Source organism: Brienomyrus brachyistius, chromosome 7 (assembly GCF_023856365.1).
Source record: "Brienomyrus brachyistius isolate T26 chromosome 7, BBRACH_0.4, whole genome shotgun sequence".
NCBI classification, from domain to species: Eukaryota; Metazoa; Chordata; class Actinopteri; order Osteoglossiformes; family Mormyridae; genus Brienomyrus; species Brienomyrus brachyistius.
Window position 1 is genome coordinate 14017316 of NC_064539.1, and position 19729 is coordinate 14037044.

General features: G+C 37.9%; 1 protein-coding gene across 3 annotated transcripts; it reads left to right on the forward strand.

Annotated features, from left to right (window-relative positions):
- Positions 1-1693: 1693 nt before the first annotated feature.
- LOC125746462 (MOB kinase activator 1B) lies at positions 1694-15745 on the forward strand. Of its 3 annotated transcripts, none has more exons than XM_049020450.1 (7): positions 1694-1908; positions 5229-5331; positions 6421-6587; positions 11326-11419; positions 11500-11633; positions 12033-12196; positions 13284-15745. In XM_049020450.1, exons 2-7 carry the CDS (start codon positions 5309-5311, stop codon positions 13359-13361), a joined length of 660 nt encoding a protein of 219 aa, XP_048876407.1. In that variant the 5' UTR covers positions 1694-1908; positions 5229-5308; the 3' UTR covers positions 13362-15745. The 3 variants fall into 3 exon arrangements, with proteins under 3 accessions (XP_048876407.1, XP_048876408.1, XP_048876409.1); XM_049020451.1 differs by having other exon boundaries at positions 5276-5331; XM_049020452.1 differs by lacking the exon at positions 5229-5331 and having other exon boundaries at positions 1696-1908.
- The last annotated feature ends 3984 nt before the right edge of the window (positions 15746-19729 follow it).

The window sequence follows — 19729 nt, forward strand, 5'->3', positions numbered from 1 at the left end:
GGAGGTATAAATGAGATCTTTAATGTGCTTAAAACTTGACAGAATTCATTCAAAACTCATCCTCGTTGACTTTGGGTGCATTGACTGAATTAATCATTCAGTGTTTTTTTTTTGTACAAATTGTAAATGAGAATATTAAATGATCCTTAAATATTGTCATTAGGAGTAAACACAAATTCAGTGTTACATGAGCGGTATTAGAAACTTCTTTAAATGTTGTTGTGAAAAACAAGTTTTTTGATGAGTATCATATTTTGGCCAGTATAAAATTATTAGAATAGTGTGAAGTATTTCTGAAGCATATTATGGGTTTTATATGATTAACTCAAGTCTTGCTAGTGTTATGCTGTAGATGATGAAAAATGTTTGGAATTCTGTGTTGACTAAGAATAATAGGAAATAAAAGTAAGAAGTTAAGTAAGTTTCTTCTTTTTGAATAATATTTATATAAACTTCGATTTCCTTAACTATCTGTCAATCTTAATTTTTTGCAAGCAGAATGCCATAAATGTGCTCTCGTGGGTTACCAGTGTAAGAACTCATTAATAAAACTGCTTTAACAGAAATAGAAGAATAAAGAGTGGCCCTTAAACCTGGCTGAATGCAATTATCCTTATTTTCTGTTTAAATAATTCATTGTTCTCCCTTTCTTAATTAGCATTCTCCATACTGCTTTTATGTCTTATAACTCATTACATTAACAGTAGTCAGAAAATTGTCCATATTTTGCTCATATTCTGCTAAACTAACATGAACAGAATCAGTTTCAGTGTGTGAGATCACAAATCCCATTATAATATGTTTATATAAAATCACAATTTAGAGGCTGGCATGACAAATCACATTTTCCTTCTCTTCTATTGATCAAGCATGGTTGATAACCTCAAAAACAAGCCAAATCGAATACATTTTTAATACTAAAAATAGTAAATCCGGTCACTATCAACTCCCAGTAACTGTGGTGACCTTAAGTGACCTTAATCTAAATCCTTAAAATTAATATTTTGTTTGCCCAAAGGAATCTCTATTATTTTTGTGCTCTCCAATCACTTAATATAAGACTCTTTATTACTACTTAATACATTTCAGACACGTGTTGAATATCCATATATATATATATATATATGTGTGTGTGTGTGTGTGTGTGTGTGTGTGTGTGTGTGTGTGTGTGTGTGTGTGTGTGTGTGTGTGTGTGTGTGTGTGTGAGTGAGTGAGTGAGTGAAAAGCAATAAAAATATTTCATGATAACCCTATTTGTCCAAGCAGAGATTTCTCTTAAACTACATTAAAATGTAGGCAGTTTAGGTAAGGTTGACTCCAGTCTGTGACTTGATACGTGGAAAAACTTGGAATATTCCTACAAAAAAATCTGATAAAATAATTTTGTATCTTTAATATCCAGTTACATAACGTGCGTTATTTTCTAAATATGTAACAGGCTTTTCAAAATTAAAAACCGAGTCTTGTCAAAAAGAAAACACAAATCATCCATGTACATACATGAACTCCCTCTTGTAATTGCAGGTACAGCTGAACTACTACTGCTATCAAAACCACCAGCAACAACAATCACCATCATCATCTGTCCTGTTTGAAATTACCTCGATGCGGTTCAGACCCAAACCGGATGTGACTCCGAAAACATTATTATTTCCGCTTTCCCAACCGTAAGCTCGTCTCGTGATATCGCGATGCCCCGGTACTGTGCATTGAGACTTTGGAGAAGAGGAAGAAGTTTTCCCTGCCATCCAAGCAGTCGGACTGGCACAGTGATACCAACTTGCTAACTGGGTTTAATCAGTCAGCCCACATCCGCCGCAGTGGACGTACATTTGAGACCGCAGTTTCCCCAGTTTTGGTTTTATTTTCCCAAGAGCGACTTTCACGTTGGGAAATGAGCTTTTTGTTGTGAGTACAGCTTCAGTCTTTGGCTTTGTGTCTGGCAACTTGGTGCTATTGTCTTTATAGCGACGCGGGGAGCTGGTTAACTAGCTTCGTGTATGTGATGCGGATAGTTAGCAAACTATCGCTGTTGCGGAATCACTGAATACACACCTCAAACCAGACCGCAGGGGTTTCGGCTGGACCAAGAGGCCGAAGTCCTTAGACAGATGTTAGCCATGAATCACACACTGCACGGTGTATTATCACTGGTAACACAATTTACCGGCTCATTGATTATTTAGCAAAACCGCTGAATCGCAGCTGATGCCGTGTTTGCTGTTTCCGACGTAGCTAAAAGGGGCCCCGATTTTGCTGTCCAGATGACATCAAAAAGAAAAGACTGATTAATTTGGATCTTTTGTATGATAGTAAGGGCATGTCCGCATACTTGTTTGATATGACTAATATAATTAAACACCGTATTATAAATAACCACTCGTTAAATATTTGTCATACCCGTTTGTCCTGGTATGCCATATTAATTTCGAAACAAGTGTGTCAGTAGATATATAGAGGTAGATTATTGGGTAGGTGAGCTGATAGGATATTTGCGCTGTGCGGATCGCATCATGATGCGCTTTGTCACAGTCGGCGTGCTTGTGGTACATGGACGGAAAATGGGTACGAGGCACAAGGACCGCACAGCATGAATCTGGTCGCCGGACTAACGGGACCGATCTAAAGCGATATGTAACTATATACTGCAATCATATCGTTTCGTTCCCGTCCAGGCGCACAGTGCTTGCAGTTAAGTAAGTTGGGCCAGGAATGCTGTTAGCGGAGGCTATTATTGGTGAGTTTGAGAGGGGTATAATTGTCGGTGCGCGTTTGGCAGGCGATTCAGTGAGAATAGCTACTGGTAAAGTCTCCGATATCAGCAAATTGAAAAGGAAATATAACATTATAAGAAGACAACAGTAGCTTGAGTCGCATACTGCTTGTTTGCCAAAATATGACTCAGTTTACATATGAATCAGGTTCAATATTTCCAGCATTCCCAGTAATTTGACTCACATTTAAAAAATTTTTTTAGAAGTCAAAGTAATAATCCATCCATTCATCCATCAACTGCTTGTTCTGAGGATTGGAGACTATTCCATGCAGCATGAGGTACAAGACTGGGGAAGACCTCTGGATAGGGTATAGTTCATCTTGAATTGGATGTAATATTAATATGTTTTTATTTGCTTTATGAGAATTCTCTTAAGAATTTCTGGCTGTGTTTTCAGGTAGGTTTGTTCTCTCATACTGGCCCACCAATACGATCATATAACAATTTTGATGCTATTTTGAAGTGCTCAGTAATTGGTGTGCATAGGAAAATCAGTGAAAGTCTGTTTACGACAATGTTAAGTTTTCAAGAATTCAGGTATTTGGAGTGAAGATTCGTCTGGTGTGGTGAAATAAAAGTAGGCAACTGAGAGTGAACTCATTAGCAGTGATTGGCATACCTAGGGTTCATGTGCCATCCTTTCATGCTGAAAAATATTTGATCCGATTCACACAAAGGGCCTTGGAGCAGATGCAGAGTCTGGGAAATGTCTTAGGCAAGGATTGATTCCACTCATGCCTTTAAATAACATTAATGTTCCATCCCGAGTTATCTGCAGCCTATGATTCGGCATCCCCTACCTGCCCCCTCTCCCCGATTTGGAGGATGACACAGCACATTTTGCTAATGAGTAATAATGAATTAAGATTCATACATTTCACTCCCAGTGTCCAAATGCCAGCTTTTGTATAGAGTAATTCATTGTGTAGAGACGTCACTGAAGCAGTGGTTTCTGCCATAAGGAGGTATTTTGCATGGGTAACATCCAGATTTCTGTGGAGCAGTACCGACTCGTGTTAGCACCAGACTGCAATCAATGGAGAAATTTCATGGGTGGAGCAATTGTTTGTTTGTTTGTTTGTTCCATCTCCACCTACACTGATTACATACACTAGTAACAGCCAATTCTTTCTTGTTAATACATTATACCTTTTGATATTTTTACTTTAACTGCTTAACTGTTTTGTAATTTTCCACATGTTTTATTTCAACATATATAAAACAATTTTTAAAAGCATGTACTTTTACTGTAATTGAATTAGATACGCTGCATTAAAATGAAAGATTGTTACTTAGTGGTTGTCCTTTTGAGGTATTTAGAAGAGAAGGTGCTAAATACATATAAGTGAATAAATAAGAATATTTTACTATTTAGAACATATATGAACTCCTTTTGAATTCAACATAATTAAAATACTTTGCATTTTCTTTCCCCTCTGTAAATGTTTCCCCCCTCAATCCTGACCAGGATAAGCAGTGAACGGATGGGTAGATGGATGAATAGATGTTCCTGGTAACCGCAAGCAGCCTAATGAACAGTGACATAAACATACCTTCTAAATAAACTTATAAGAATGAACATTTAACTCTTCATAGTTAGTATTAATAATCGCCCTGTAATAAAGTGCTCGGCTAAGCCCACTGCACTTTTGATCTTGAACTGTGCAACTCTTTGTGTATTTTTCCCTAAATTAAGTTATAGGCTTTGTTACAATGTACAGTTTTTAGAAAATATAAATTCACAGAAAACAGTAGCAGAAAAGGGAGCTTTATTTCTAATATATTGAATGTCATTCATCTAAGTACTAATTGATTAAAGGGAATCTTAAAGGAAAAGCATATGAAGCAGGGATGTTTGTTTACACAGTGCTCACCCTCTGGACAAATGCAAAGTAACATTTGAAATGTGTTCTTACTTTAAAGTTGTAATGCTTCTTAAGTGTGGTGAATATGAGCATGGCTTTATAATCTTTGCCTGTTTATATACCAGCAGTGGTGTAAAGGATACCACGTTTGCGCTGCATCTTCTAGTGTATTAGCAACATAGAGTAGTAACTTGGTTTCCATAACTGTCAGCTCAGCAGAAATATCTTTTAAGTCTTGTTTCATGTCGTAGTTTTTAAATATTAACCAGAGTTGCTGTTTGTGCAACGCTGCTATTATACCTCAAGCGGGCCTATTGTTTCTCCTCAAATGGCTGTACCACAAAATAAGCACCCTTAGATAATGCCTCAATGTAAAACATGGCAATAAAGGTTGTCCTTATAGTTATATGTTAATTGTATTCTCTCCATATCTTTGTCTCCTGTGTGAAATACTTGCTCACATGGAGACCCTCTCTTTAGTAATTTAAATGATGTATTAATGGCTGTGCTTCATGACTAATGTGAAACAGGCATCTGCAGACTATCATTTCACAACTGATTTAATCAACTGAACATGCTGTGTTCAGTCTCACCTTTAAAGCAGAACGTGACTTTCTGCCGTGCTCCCCCGCAGCGGAGTCAGTGAGTGCCCAGTTACCTTCTGAGCATGGGTGGTGTCATGCCCTCCGTGTAAGTCGATGCCCTCATTCAGAGGCAGAATCACCAAAGTAATGCTGGATAAGCCGCTTGCCCATTCTGGGTCGTCTGCTTTCCTATATAATTATTTTGAGCATGCTTTGCCTGTGATAAAATCAGTCCATGTGTAGTTCTTAATTTTGACATCTTTTTTGGACTTAAACTGCAATGTGTGCATAGAGTATTTATGCTTCTTTTAGCGGTTTTGTTAGTTTAACTTAGTTAAGTACTTTCCACTTTGAAAACCATACCTGTTTTTAACCCAGTGAACAGTGGCGAAGTTGTTTACTGCTCAGTGAGAGGATGCCTTGTCAGGACTCTATAATAGTACAATTGACTTAAGGAAGGAATTCAGGGCTAAGTCAAGGCTTTGCATAAGGTGAAGAGAACCTAGAAAAGCTTAAGTTATTGATCTTATTGTTTTTGGTGTTTATGCTTCACAGGCTAACCCATATCCCACCACTTACACATTCCAAAGGCGGTGAAGCTCATCTCCAGATGGGGTTGAATTGTGCACACCTAGCGTGTGCTCTTCTGCTTTAGGTTTTTCATTAGGTGCCATTTACAGTGTTGTAGAAAAGGTTTAACTCCACTGTTGTGCACTTGCTTAGCAGGTGAAGTCCGTACATCACAGTTACAATCGAAGGTGGCTTGGTTGTTGATGGATAAGTTTTCTGTTTAGTCACATGGTTCTACCAATTATTTTTGGATTTGTGATAATCCATCATGGGCATCCTGTTTCCTGTATTTACAAGATTGTCGTATTGATTTAAAGAACGGTCTCTGTCCCAGCACACAGAGAAGAGCAAAAGAATCTTCCTGCCCTGAGAAATGCCTTCAGATCAAAGCAGCACAGCAATCTATAGAATGTAGATTTTTGAGTTTGTCAAGGTTACAGGTTTGACCTTTAAAAATAGTGCGCAATTGTTTGTGTGTGTGTATCTGCAGTAAAATCACAAAATTGCTTGGACTGTTAGCTTATATGCTGTATAATTAAAGCCTTTTTGCCTATATTCAATATCTATATATTAAATTTGTGGGTAAATTGACGATATTGTGTCATTCCCATCCTATTGGCCACAGTGGAAATCGGTCGTCTAAGACTTTCAAGCCGAAGAAAAACATCCCAGAAGGCTCCCATCAGTATGAGCTGCTGAAGCACGCAGAGGCAACACTGGGCAGTGGGAATTTGCGCATGGCGGTCATGCTTCCAGAAGGGGAGGACCTCAACGAATGGGTGGCGGTCAACAGTAAGTACTGGCAGACGCTTTCTCTCTTCCCCATAGCCAGTTCTTAACCACATGCCTTTAACACGCCACCTGTTTGGATGCTGGAATGGCTACATTTGTAGTGTTCATGTAGCTTGATCTCTATTCTCACAAGAACATTTTTATCTGCCGCTTCTGGTAAGGGTGGAAAGGCATTGTTAAGGCGCTTATCTAGGTGTGGAACACAAGTAACTAATGGTAACCAAATCTTAAATATAAAAAAAAAAAATAATGAAGCAATTAATGTGTGGGGTTCCATGCCTTGATAGCACAAATGGCTATTTTAATATTAGTTTAAATACTAGAATTCGTGGCCATAAGTGGAAATTAGCGGGAGAACATTTACAAATGAATCTGAGGAAGCACTTTTACACAGCGTGTAGTTAAAGTATGGAATAGTCTTCAGGACTGCTAGTGTAGCGCAAGTTAAAACCCTGGGTTCCTTTAAATCAGAGCTAGATAAGACTTTAAGAACTCTGAGCTATTAGTTAAGTTCTCCCCAAACGAGCTTGATGGGCCAGATGGCCTCCTCTTGTATGTAAATTTCTTATGTTGTTAATAATGTAAGGAGGAAATGGCAAAGAGTCTGGGTTGCGCTTAGAACTCGCATTATTGCATTTCAGGTAAGCACATTGTAATATTTTTTTGTTTGTGTTTTTTTTGGGATAATGAGCACAGTTATGGATTGCAATACTTGATTCAAGTCAAACCTGTCAAACCAACATAAAACTTGTTTTACTATAACAAAACATCCTTGTTTGTTTTGCGGTTGAGCTGTTCACCCTGTTGAGAACAATCACTGTGCATATTGCATAATGTTCATTGTGGTTTTAAGCAAATGTTTTCTCCATTTCAAGGCAAATGTAATTTCTTGATTACTGTTTCCAAACTTCTAAATGTCATGCATTTCATTGGCTCATAAGGTGACGTTGACTTGTCCCATCTTAGGTGACCATACAGTTAGCCACTTTTTTATATAAATGACCAAATATATATAGCTTAAATTTAAAACACATCAAAATAATCCACATCCAAATGACAACATGCACCTGCTTTTAAATATTCATTATGTTATGCATGTTCTAATTTTGTAGTGATTATAGCCTCCTGTTGATAAGTCTATTTTAATAGGAACGTGTTGAGAGTACACTGAAATGTAATCTTTATTTTCCTAAACTCGTTATTTAACTCTGCAGTCATAGCCAGTGGTGTAGATGAAATGTAAGCTTGATCTTGGGCAAACTCACATCCCAGTAACTACTTTCCCTTAGTTAATGGAAAAAAGTATCAGGAAATCCAATTGCAGCTGAATTTTAACGATAATTGATAGGTATGTTGAAGCTAGGGATGTGTAAAAAACAGATTACTCAGAGTCTACAAAACTAAAATCAGTACCTTTTTTGGATGCCAGCAATAGAACTCTAAATTTTAGATCCATGCCGGATAAGAACATCTAGCTGCTTCTGGTGGTAACGACAGTATTAAATATAAATTCAATATTAACTCACTTCTGTTTGTGTGCTGTCCAAAATAATCCTTTTACATGCCATCCTGCAGACTAGGACCAGTCGCCTCAGGAACAGTTTCTTCCCTCAAGCCATCACCCATACAAACATCTGACCTGTAATACCAATCCAGACCTATTTCCCTGACTGCTACATCCTGCTCCACTCACAACACACCACTGAACTGAATCTAAGACATCCCATACACTTTGCATGTTGTTTGCATTTTATGTACATTGTTCTGTCTCTAAATAAGATGTCCTTTATATACTGTATTTAATTTGTACTGGTTTGATGTATTGTAATGTACCGGAGAGATACCAACTGGCGGAAACAAATTCCTTGTGTGTGCCACACACACACTTGGCCAATAAACCTGATTCTGATAGTGATAAAAGAATGCGCTATCATTTATGTGTGACTAGACAATCTGGCCATGTTTGTAATCAAAAGAAATGTCGGATGGAAGTCTCTGCCTAACCACGCAATCTGCCATGGCAGATTCCATTTTCAGATCTTAAAATCCCATACACCTCTCTGGCCTCCCATCAGTATTTATGGAATCCTACCCCCACCCCATCTCCATCTGCTCTCCCGGTTTACCATGTTAAATATGGTAAATCTTCAACACCAGTAGCAGATGCCATACTGGCAGGACAGTATGTTAAAATATGTAGCAGTCATCATTAACTAAATCTGCTTCTTGAAATACTAACGTTTCCTTTGATTACTTTGTATTTAACCAATTTTGGGATGGCTGTGAATGACCGCATGCTGTATAATCACCAATGTTAGATCATCATCTTCACTCAAATATTTCGCTTAAAATTAAAATGCAGGACTACAATGTTTTTAGTTAACAATAAGTATATCAGTTTTGTAATATGAAAACAGCACATACAGTTCAGCCATAATTAATATGCCCCCGTTTAGATTTGAGTGACCTCTAACATTCAGCTTGGATCATTGTGTTTAGGTTAAAGCAATGTGCAGCAGTGCAAAGTTGCAATCTTACATCAAATCAGACAGACTCTGGTGCACTAGGACACCTTTTGATCTTTTAAATATAGTTCTGCTAAGTACAGGATGACTTTACACAGAGTGGAGAATGGCAGACTATAATTCATGCATGTTTTCTAATACTATTAAAATTTTGGGGCCTTTGGGAAAGTCCTTTAGCCTATGACTTTAATTTTACAGAGGGCAAAAATTAAGGTATCTAGTGTTATTTTGAACACCCTTAAAGATATAATGTGGAGTTGTACGATATATGTAGGTTAACACATCAGTATTGGCCGACGTTCATTAAGAAAACAAAATGATGCCAATGTGTCAATCTTGGCCATTATTACCAGGAGAGTTTTAGACTTCAGTCAGTTTTTGAAAGTTGGCAGCACCAGAGATAAAGACATAACTACTAAAATCATGACTGCATTGCAAGATAAAGTTTTCCATAGTTTAGGGCTCATTCACCACATAGAACCTGGCAACAGTTTAGCTATCATAATTAGCCAAAATTGGTTCATCACTAGTATAATGTTTTTGTTTGTCCCTGACTGGTTTGAATATCAGATACCTTCAGATTAATTTGGCTGAGAAGAGGAACTGCACCATTACATTATTCTTTAATTTTTATTTTATGGGTTTTCTTTTTTTGTTCCTTTTCCCCTTTCGCCACTAAGTGAAATTTGCATGCAAAACAGGAAAAAGAAAGAGTGCATTCTGTTTCTCCTCCCATTCACCCGCTACAGCACAGTGTCAAAAGCTTTGTTTGCCATTTTCTCAAATGAGGCTGAGAACATGTCTGCCCGTTTGATTTCCCTAGAGACCGCTTCCGCACACATGAGCTGCAGCCAACTGCTACCCGTTCATGTCAGATTACCAAATGAAATACATGCAGAGGCGTGTCAGTGCTTAGGCATTTTAGCATGTTTGTTCTGCTTGTCTGGCATACAGTGATCAGTCTGTTGGAGGGGGCGGGGGAACTTGGACCGTAGGCATGGCGATTTCATTTGTATTGCCCTGCTCTTAGATGAGTGCCAGACCATCCCCAGCCACTTCTATTGAGGAATGGCAGATTGGGGGTCGGATTTTCGAAGGCGCTTTGGTCTCAAGGTCACCTTTGACGTATCACTTGCTAGAGGAAGGCTTTGTGTCCTCGCTAATAAATATTCAGTCTGTGGAACTTCTCCCATTTTAATGCTCTCGCTGTACCCAGTTGACGTTAACAAGATTCCCTTTTTCACCTGCCATAACTGTTCGTCTATATTTTGAAGATATGAACTGAAATTGCAAATGTGATTAAATGAATTCAGATTGTATGACTGATTTCCGGTAAGCGTAATAAGTCCGGTAAGCGTAATAAGTCCGGTAAGCGTAAGCTGGAACCCTTGTTGCCTCATTCAATTTTAACCAAATGAAAAAAGTTATTGTGCATAAATTGGGTATCATGCAGACTATTGCTTCCACTTTAATGTAGGTAAGTTTTGGCATTTAGTTGTTTAAGTCATTTATCCAAAGCCGAAAAAGTATATTACCATTTATTATGCTGACACTGTTTTCTAAATGAATGTTAGTTAAAAATATGTCATCAGTACCTAAGAGGAGTTCAGTAGACCTTTCAGTAGAGACAAGCCAGCACTAAATTGTCTGTATAGTACGTTTATAGGAGAAAGCTTGTATACTCTTGTGAAATTTGTATGTAGTTTCTATTTTTTCGTGGTTCAGTAACAGTTAACCATAAATGCCAGCATGATGCATTTCTCCTAAGAAATCATTTCCGGTTATTTCTTTTGGCACAAATTTGACTGTGTATGTCAAACATAGATAACTAGCATTAGCTTGACTGCAACAAGGCTTTATTTTCTGAAACGAGAAGAATAATTTGATGCTTTTTGTGAACTTGGAGTGCAGAGATGCTTGTCAGCTTGGTAGATTTACAATAATTGTGTTGTGCAAAGCAATTTTCCTCCTTTGGTCACATACATAAATCAAAGTCACATTGCCCAACAAATGTCTTTGCAGTGTAAGCATTATTTGAATGGCTGTACTTGAATTTTCTCTCTGCAGTGGTAATTTGGTAATTATCAGTCTGATTGGCTTTTCTTTTTTTCTTATTCAAAAGATTATAATTCACTGAATTCACTTTGAACATTAGGACAGCTCATTTAAATTCAAAGTCTCACATGAATTATTTTTTTTATTGTTATTTCAAGCTGTAGATTTCTTCAACCAGATCAACATGTTGTACGGGACCATAACTGACTTTTGTACGGAGGAGAGTTGTGCTGTTATGTCTGCAGGGCCCAAGTAAGTGTATACTTTTGTGTGTGTTTGTGCAGGCCAAGTCAAAATCTAGTCATACATTTTGATATTTTGCTGCTTTGTAGATATGAGTACCACTGGGCTGATGGAACTAATATAAAAAAACCAATCAAATGTTCAGCACCAAAGTACATTGACTACCTGATGACCTGGGTACAGGACCAGCTGGACGATGAAACACTCTTCCCATCCAAAATTGGTATGACTTCTTTTCCTTTTGTTTTCTTTTATTTGAAATATATATGCTGTTCATCCCTTCACTTGGTAAATGGAAAGAGTTGTTAAATGGAGTAATCCTGTTTTTTTTTTGTATTGTTAAACAATTTATTATGTTTTGCATGCACAATCTGCCTGCCTCTACTTCTATCGTATATTGCTGTTTTATCAGGTTTACTGTTTTATTTATATTCTGTTAGATGACCTTGAGTGTTTTGAAAGGCACCCTTCAATAACATTATTATTATTATTATTATTATTATTGGCAGTAGTAGCAGTTGTACCAGTAGCAGTATTGTTATATTATATAGCCTGAAGAACATAAAAAGCTTTATCATAGAAACGAATTTAAAGGATGTCTTTGATGTGCTCCAACTTGTAGGTGTTCCATTTCCCAAGAACTTCATGTCTGTGGCAAAAACAATCCTGAAGCGCCTCTTTCGGGTTTACGCCCATATATACCACCAGCATTTCGACGCCGTCATTCAGCTTCAGGAGGAGGCTCATCTCAACACATCATTCAAGCATTTTATCTTCTTTGTCCAGGTGTGTCCTTTCCTCATAGTCCGTCTTTTTCTTAAGATTTTTTTCATGGGATTATTTTCCAGCTCAAAGTAAACTCTGAGCTTTACTATGAACTGAGACATACTGGTAAAGCCTCTTGTGTTAGTTCTAAGGGAGCATTCAGATTTGTACAATATCACATTCATCATTTGAAGAAATGTAAATATTTATTGCAATTATATGATGGATCCAGCCCATCATTGCGCAGTAGCCTAAGCTTGTTGTGTGCAACTGACCGTGATGGTGAAACTTGCAATGTTTAGCTTACAATTGTCTTAAGCGAGGAAAATGATGACGACACAATAATATATAATAGCACATTAATTTATTTAGCTCGCCACAGGACAGAAACAGCAACAACAACAAAAGTCATCTGTATTGTGGCACTAAGCTAAACTATCAAACGTCTGATATTGGCTAACATAGGGTTACATGCATAAAAAATTCTTATTATAAGAAATTATATCATGGCATCAAATGCTGCTTTTGATTTAGGTTACATCTAACGATGCTTTGGCATTATTTAATCTTCATACTGTCCATACATCTTGCCACATATATGGTGTTTTGATAGCAGCGCTATTTACTCGTTCACAGGGGATCCCATGATAAACTGCCACCAACATCCAAACAGTTTCCTGACTGCATTTTTCAGTATCTCAGGATTCTTCTTCTGATTCACACATTAATTCTTTGCTGGCTGGTTCCAGCCATTTTGGCTAGCTCAATCAATTTATGGCATTCTGTCCCAAGTAGTAGATCCCATATTCTATGTAAAGCGACAAGGACCATTAGGCAGAACAAAAGTGAGGAAATGTTTGCCTACGTAACACTTAAAAAAATTCGAACATGGATTTCTGCTGCTGAATATAAATATTTTAAAAATTTGAATTTTATTCAGGTAAAGAAGTTCAAGCTCCCAGCCCTACCAGGTGCACAAAGGGGGATGATTGTAGAGTACTTAGAGTGGGTTACATCTGAAGTCTCGGAAAACAAGCCTCGGTTAGCGGAATAGGGTTTTGGTGAGTGTGCTAAACAGTAGCATCTAACGCTCTGTTTGTTTTGACAGGAGTTTAACCTGATCGACAGAAAGGAGCTGGTCCCATTACAGGAGCTGATTGAAAAACTGACCTCCAAGGACAGATAAAAGCAGACAACCTTCTCCTTTGCCTTATAGATCTCCCCCGATTTCCTCCGCTTTCATTTTGTACAGGCTTCTTGTTTCTTTGTGCTGTAGTGTGAGCCGACATTAGGAGTATTTCCTTTAGGGTGGTAGGAATGAGGCAGACGTTGATGCTCAGAGAATCATCAGCGTGTCTCATTTCAGAAAGGTTGTTTTGGCTTGTTGCTGTTACGTCTGGTGGCTGGCTGCTTTGAATTTTGGCCATATTCTCCGTATCCTAAGTCCCAGTGGGGGAGGGGGGAAATCAAGTGCCTAATGGTTCACCTTATCACTGTAACGGTCCCACAGATGATAATCTGCAAATTATTTGGAAAACTTTAAATTTAAAGCCATTTTAAAATTATTATTTATTTTTATATTCTACTGGATGACTGACCTGTTTTTGGAGAGGTAATACTGCAATTCTGGTTTAAGGGGGGTGTTCATGTTTATTTTTCTGCTTCTACCGTGCCACATGCTAAACTTTTTTTTCCCCTTTGTTCAATTTGTCTTATTTTTGTGCAAATAAAGTGACAATACTTTATCATAACAGCTGTTCCAGATCAGCATACTATCAGCGACATAAAACTGCATGGTGAAAATCTCTTTACAGTTTTTTTTTTTTTTTACATTTTAAAACAATTTTCTGCAGCTGTTATTTTTGCTTAAGTTGCTATTGTTACTCGCTTAATCTGGCGCTCAGCACATTTTTAATATCATTCAGAATGTAGATCTTTTTAAATAGTTACATACTTTATTTAAGGAAAATAGTTTACATGACAGCACATGTAAGCATAGCTATTAGCTTTGAAACCCATAACTAACTGATTGTAGCTGCTAGAAACTCCATAGCTGTTCATTTCCTTAATATGGAATGAATGGATCCATTTTGAAAGAGAAAGTATTTTGGTGTGGCTTTAGACGCACCATTATTTTTAAGGTGATTTATAAGTGTGCTAGGAAGTTGTTTCTTAAAAAAAGAAAAAGAAGGTTATATGTATATATTATATTTTCACACTTCCTGTTTTTAAGGAATTACTTAAGGTAGCTGTTTCTATTCCCATTTGGATGAAAGTATCAACTGGTTCTGTGAAACCTTTTTTCTGCACCCACGCAAAGCTCAAGGAGAATGCATGTACAACCTACCAGCCTAGCAGTTTGTGGTAGTTTAGTTAATAAGTCATATACAGCACAATTGGACCATAAAACCTAAATAAGCTTTGTTTAATCATTGTCTTTGAAAGTCGTCATTTACACAATGATGACTGTCGGAGCAGTGTGGGGGAAAAAAAGGCCCACCCATGTCATACTATGCAGTAGTAGAATGATAAACTTTAAAATTTATGGTCTAGCATTTAGACACGCTTCACTCATCAGATGTCTAGATCATGGTTAACCCATGACACATCGTCCCAGATCTTTGCCCGACATACAGCAGGACACTCTCTAGCGCCCCCCTCAGGTCACTTGTATCTAAGTGCCAGAGAATGCCAGCTGTGTGTCCCAAACGCATATTCGCAGATTAGTTTCTCACAATGCAGAGAACTGTTCTAAAAAAGAGATCCGCTGTCCCTGTAGCCAACATTTTGGAGGGAGTGGAGCTGCATTAGGGAGGATGGAGTGCTGAAAGAATAGCAAATCTGTAATGTATATTTAAAAGTTGACAAAAAAAGACTGTTGCTATGCAATGTCCTTATACTCGGTGGATTGTTATGCTTTGATTACATTTGTCTTATTTTTCCTTTTTTCCCCAATCCAGTTTTAATCAGCACTGATCATATGTTTCATTAAGTGTAATTTAGAACAGTATTGCATGCATATGTCAATTTTAGACAGGCCTGCTCTGCAAACTGTGAAGCTGAATTGGTTGGAAAAGAAAATGAAAAAAAAAAATACCGATTTGTATGAATTTTTCACAAATCCTGTGGAATGCACTTTTTTTTTCCTTTTTCCCCATGATATACATATTTGCTACATAGTTGCAGACAGATTTGTTTATAGAGGCATTATCTTCTGAGTCCAGATAATTGCAATGTTAATTTTAAGGGATGTATTAGTTTTTCCAGAGTATTTTCCATTGATTCTAACGATAGTGACAGCACAGCCCTTAGGTCACTGATGGTAATGCAATGCTTTGTGATATTGTAAAACAACAGCGCCAATTGTTCTTGTAATTTGGCAGATTTTGACAGTTATAAATTCTCCTTCTCCGTGTGGTTGTAATATTCAACCAGCTTTTGTTGAGAATGTTGTAAATAACGCATATATGATGTGGTATGCACTGAGATTGAGGATAGTAAGTTACAGGATTTTTGTGGAACAATGTTGAATGCCATTTATATGGATAAATAAAGGTTTGTTCAGTCAAATGTTTTGTAGTGCTGGAGTCTTTGGAATGATTTTATTTAACAAACAAATAATTACCCAACATTATTTTGAAACCAGTGTTTATACTGTATGTGTGTACATATATAGACATATATCGTGTGTCATGCAATTATACAAAACATTAATTATCAGATATGTTAAATAATGAATAGATGATGATTGATACTTTATTTCCCCATGGGGATCAATAATCTTTAAGCCTCCCCAGACTTGCTTTTTTTGTAGAGTAAGCTGACTGCGAAGGTTGGCCACCTGTCACAGCACCCAGGGACCTGGGGGTTAAGGGCTCTGTCCAAAGACCCACAGACATATTGAGGCTGGGTTTGAACTGGTGACTTTCTGATTACAGGCACACAGGTTTAGCCCACTGAGCCACACACCCTTATATGTTTGAACATATAATCAAAATAATGCCATATCACACAATACTTAGAGAAATATTTATGATTTCCCAAAATGTTTGCTCTTTAACTGAGCCACACTTATATGCAGTATTATGTAATAATAATTAGAGCTGTCACCATTACTCAAATGATTTTTAATCATTTAAAAAAGCATCAATTTAACATTTTTCCTGATTTCTTGGCAATATCATAGAAGGAAGACTGAGCACGGCGGATAAGTGTCCAAATAATGAGTGCGAAAGTCTCAATTGTGTGGAACGGTTTCACATTAAAAATGAATGAAAATGCAAAACTTAGGTGTTACATGAGCATGACTACAATGCAATAATGTATTCAAAGAAGACATCCACATCCAATATTTAAAAAACAAAATGGAGTCTGTCAAAATGGAGTCTGTTGCCACCAGATTTTGCTCAATATCGTTTCTGTGCAATGCAAAATATTTCCATACAGTGGAAGATGACCAATGTCTGTTTGTGACCAATTTTTTCTCTTCTTCTACTCAGTCATTTTTGTTAAATCTTTCACAAACCCCCCATAATATTAACGAGTCTGATAAAAACAGTAGCAGTAAACTTTACTCTGATATTCATCTCTGGTTTTCTCCCACAGTCCAAAAACATACAATTTATGTGAACTGGACAGCCTAAATTGACATATATGAAGTTACAGCACCTGCAATGGGCTGGCATTCCATCCAGGGTTGGTTCCTGCCTCGGCCCACTTGGTTTATATATATATAGTGTATATATTATATACATCAGTGGTCTCAAACAATGTTTATCCTGAAGGGATAACAGTGGTGTTTTAATGTTTCCTATAGAGAAATCCTGCTAGGTAGAACGTTTATTTAGTCAGTGGTAGATATGACCAAGATGAGTCTTTGATCTGCTGACTTGGTTAGCATCTGAATTTCTACAGGTAGAAAACTTCTTGCTGATGTTGAAATAACACTGTACAGTTATTTAAGTTACTTGCATATGGGGGTATGTGGAGTATAAAAACTGAATGTTAGCTTACCGGCTAATACGCTATATTGCCAAAAGTATTGGGACACCCCTCCAAATCATTGAATTCAGGTGTTCCAATCACTTCCATAGCCATTGCGGTATATACAGTAATCAAACACCTATGTATGCAAACTGCTTCTACAAACATTTGTGAAAGAATGGGTCCCTCTCAGGAGCTCAGTGAATTCAAGCGTGGTACCATGATAGGATTGAATTTCATTCAATTTACCTGGTTTTGTTGGCTATTGAGCCTGCCTATACTCTCCTTATTTGACAATTTCAGTAGTATGGTGGTGATGTTAGTGTCACTAAAGCTATCTCGGTCAAAGTAAAAATGTTTACAAGACTTCTTTACGACCTGCCACATCTGCCACCTCTGACAGCTATTGTAAACACACTGTACAAGACATGACGGTTCATTAGGTCAATGACAGTCAGGGAATGGCTGGCACAGATTACACTGGAAGCCTAAGTAACTGTACCAATTACCTCAAAAATTAGTTCTCAGTAATGGTGAGAAATCACCAAATCCCTGTGCTATTCCTGATCTAGAATAGATTCTAGATATGTCCAAGTGACCAGAAATAATATGTCCCAATATTTACAACTATCTCATAGAGAAGCCCAGTGTTTACACAAAAGAAAATTTGCACGCATACAAATATTTAGATGCATATAATGATGGATATAATGTGATCCCCCCGGAATATTAAATATTTTCCTACCATGTTTTCTGTGGTATGTGCAGTTTACTGCACAGCAACTCCTTATCATCCCCTCTTTATGGCTTGCTTAGTGCTGCTTTCTACCCCCTCACTGCACGCATATCTCTGTGAGGACATTGCACAGAAACCTGTCTACATATGAGATAACAGAAACAAACTGGTCAGCACACAAAGCAATTGGATAAGATGAGGACTTTGTTGGTCTGCAGAGGGCATTACAGCAACTTAGACTCAGATAGCAAAAATGGACACAAAGAAAAGAGAACAGAATTAACAATAATGTAACTCAGATGTAGAAACGTGTCAAATGTAAGAAATACTGCCCAGTTATCAGAGGTGGAAAGTATAAATCCAGATCAAGATTTTGCTTGAACAAAGCAGTTAAGCATAAAAATTCACATTCACTGACAGGAACTGGTTGCTTGATCTTGGTCTGGATTTGTACTTTCAGGACCTGAACTTTCCACCTCTGCCAGTTGTACACTGTCAGACAGGTGGATGTTAATGCACAGTAGGGCTGTCGCGTTTAGTCGACACAGTCGATGACTGTCACGCCCGGCTCGTACGCTCCTCCTGTGTGCCACGCCGCCCTGATTATCCACGTTTATCCTGATTATCCTGCCTGAACAATTTGTGGCTGGGGTGCCTGGGGTCTTTGATCTTCCCCACTTTCCTCAGGCACCTCTTGATTTAGATGTCCTGGGGAGAGGGAAGCTCATTTCTTATAATACACAGAACACCGTACCACTCTCTGCAGAGCTTTTCAGTTGTAGGTGGAGCTGTTGCTGCACCAGGCAGTGATGCATCCAGTAAGGATGCTCTAGATGACACAGCTATGAAAAGTTCTAAGGATGCGGAGGCTCATTCCAAACCTCTTCAGTCTCCTGTGAAAGAAGAGATGCTGCCTTCTTCACTGCTTTGTCTGTGTGAACTGTCCATGTGAAGTCCTCTGCCAGGAGCACTCCGAGGAATCGAAAGCTGCTCACCATATCCACAGCAGTGTCATTGAGGGTGTGATCTCCTTTCTGCTTCCTGAAGTTGATTATCAGCTCCTTAATCTTAGCAACATTGAAGGTGAGATGATTCTCCTGGTCCACTCAGTGCATGGAGAACCCTGGTAGTCAAATGGTGGAGTCCGGTGTCTTGTACGACAGCCAGGTTTCTGTAAGGCAAATCACACAGCATTCCCGGGTTTCTCATTGAAATGAAATCCTTGCCTGAAGTTGACACAGCTTGTTCTCCAAGGACTGTACGTTTGCTGGAATTACGTTGGGAAGCGGTGGTCTGTTAGCGCCCTGTCTTAGCCGAACCAGGACAGCGGACTTCTTGCCTTTTCATCGTCATTTACGAGTTCCTGGAGCCCAGATTAAAGGCACCTCAGGCTAGATGAACGGTGAGGTTCCAAACGGTGGATTCACATTGCAAAACTTAAACTCCGGAAATTGGTGAGTAATTCTAGATCTTATGTCCAGTAGAGTTTGGCCGTCATACACGATAAGAGATAAGACAGTATTGACAGAAAAATAAAAGTAAAGTAAAAGTAAACACAAAAATACGCACAACAAAGTTGCCATCTTTGGCACCATCATAGGTGACATTTCAGTGTGTGTTCATGCGCATTGGGCTGGTTGGGACCAGTGTCCTTATCATAAAGTACAAATGAAACTAAAATGGACACTTAATAATATAAAATAATTTGTGAACTGAAATGAAAATGAAAACCACATTTACAAAAAAAAAAATGTGTCCAACTTTAATCTGCAAAAAGTACAGCCACACCACCTTGCTTAACCACAGTTTTTCCTCTTTTAAAAGATGTTGTGACT

Coding starts and splice junctions, on each gene's coding strand:
- LOC125746462 (XM_049020450.1), top strand. CDS start 5,309: ATGGGTGGTGTCATGCCCTCCGT. Junction 6,588..11,325: donor CGAATGGGTGGCGGTCAACA/GTAAGTACTGGC, acceptor TGTTATTTCAAG/CTGTAGATTTCTTCAACCAG. Junction 11,634..12,032: donor ACTCTTCCCATCCAAAATTG/GTATGACTTCTT, acceptor TCCAACTTGTAG/GTGTTCCATTTCCCAAGAAC.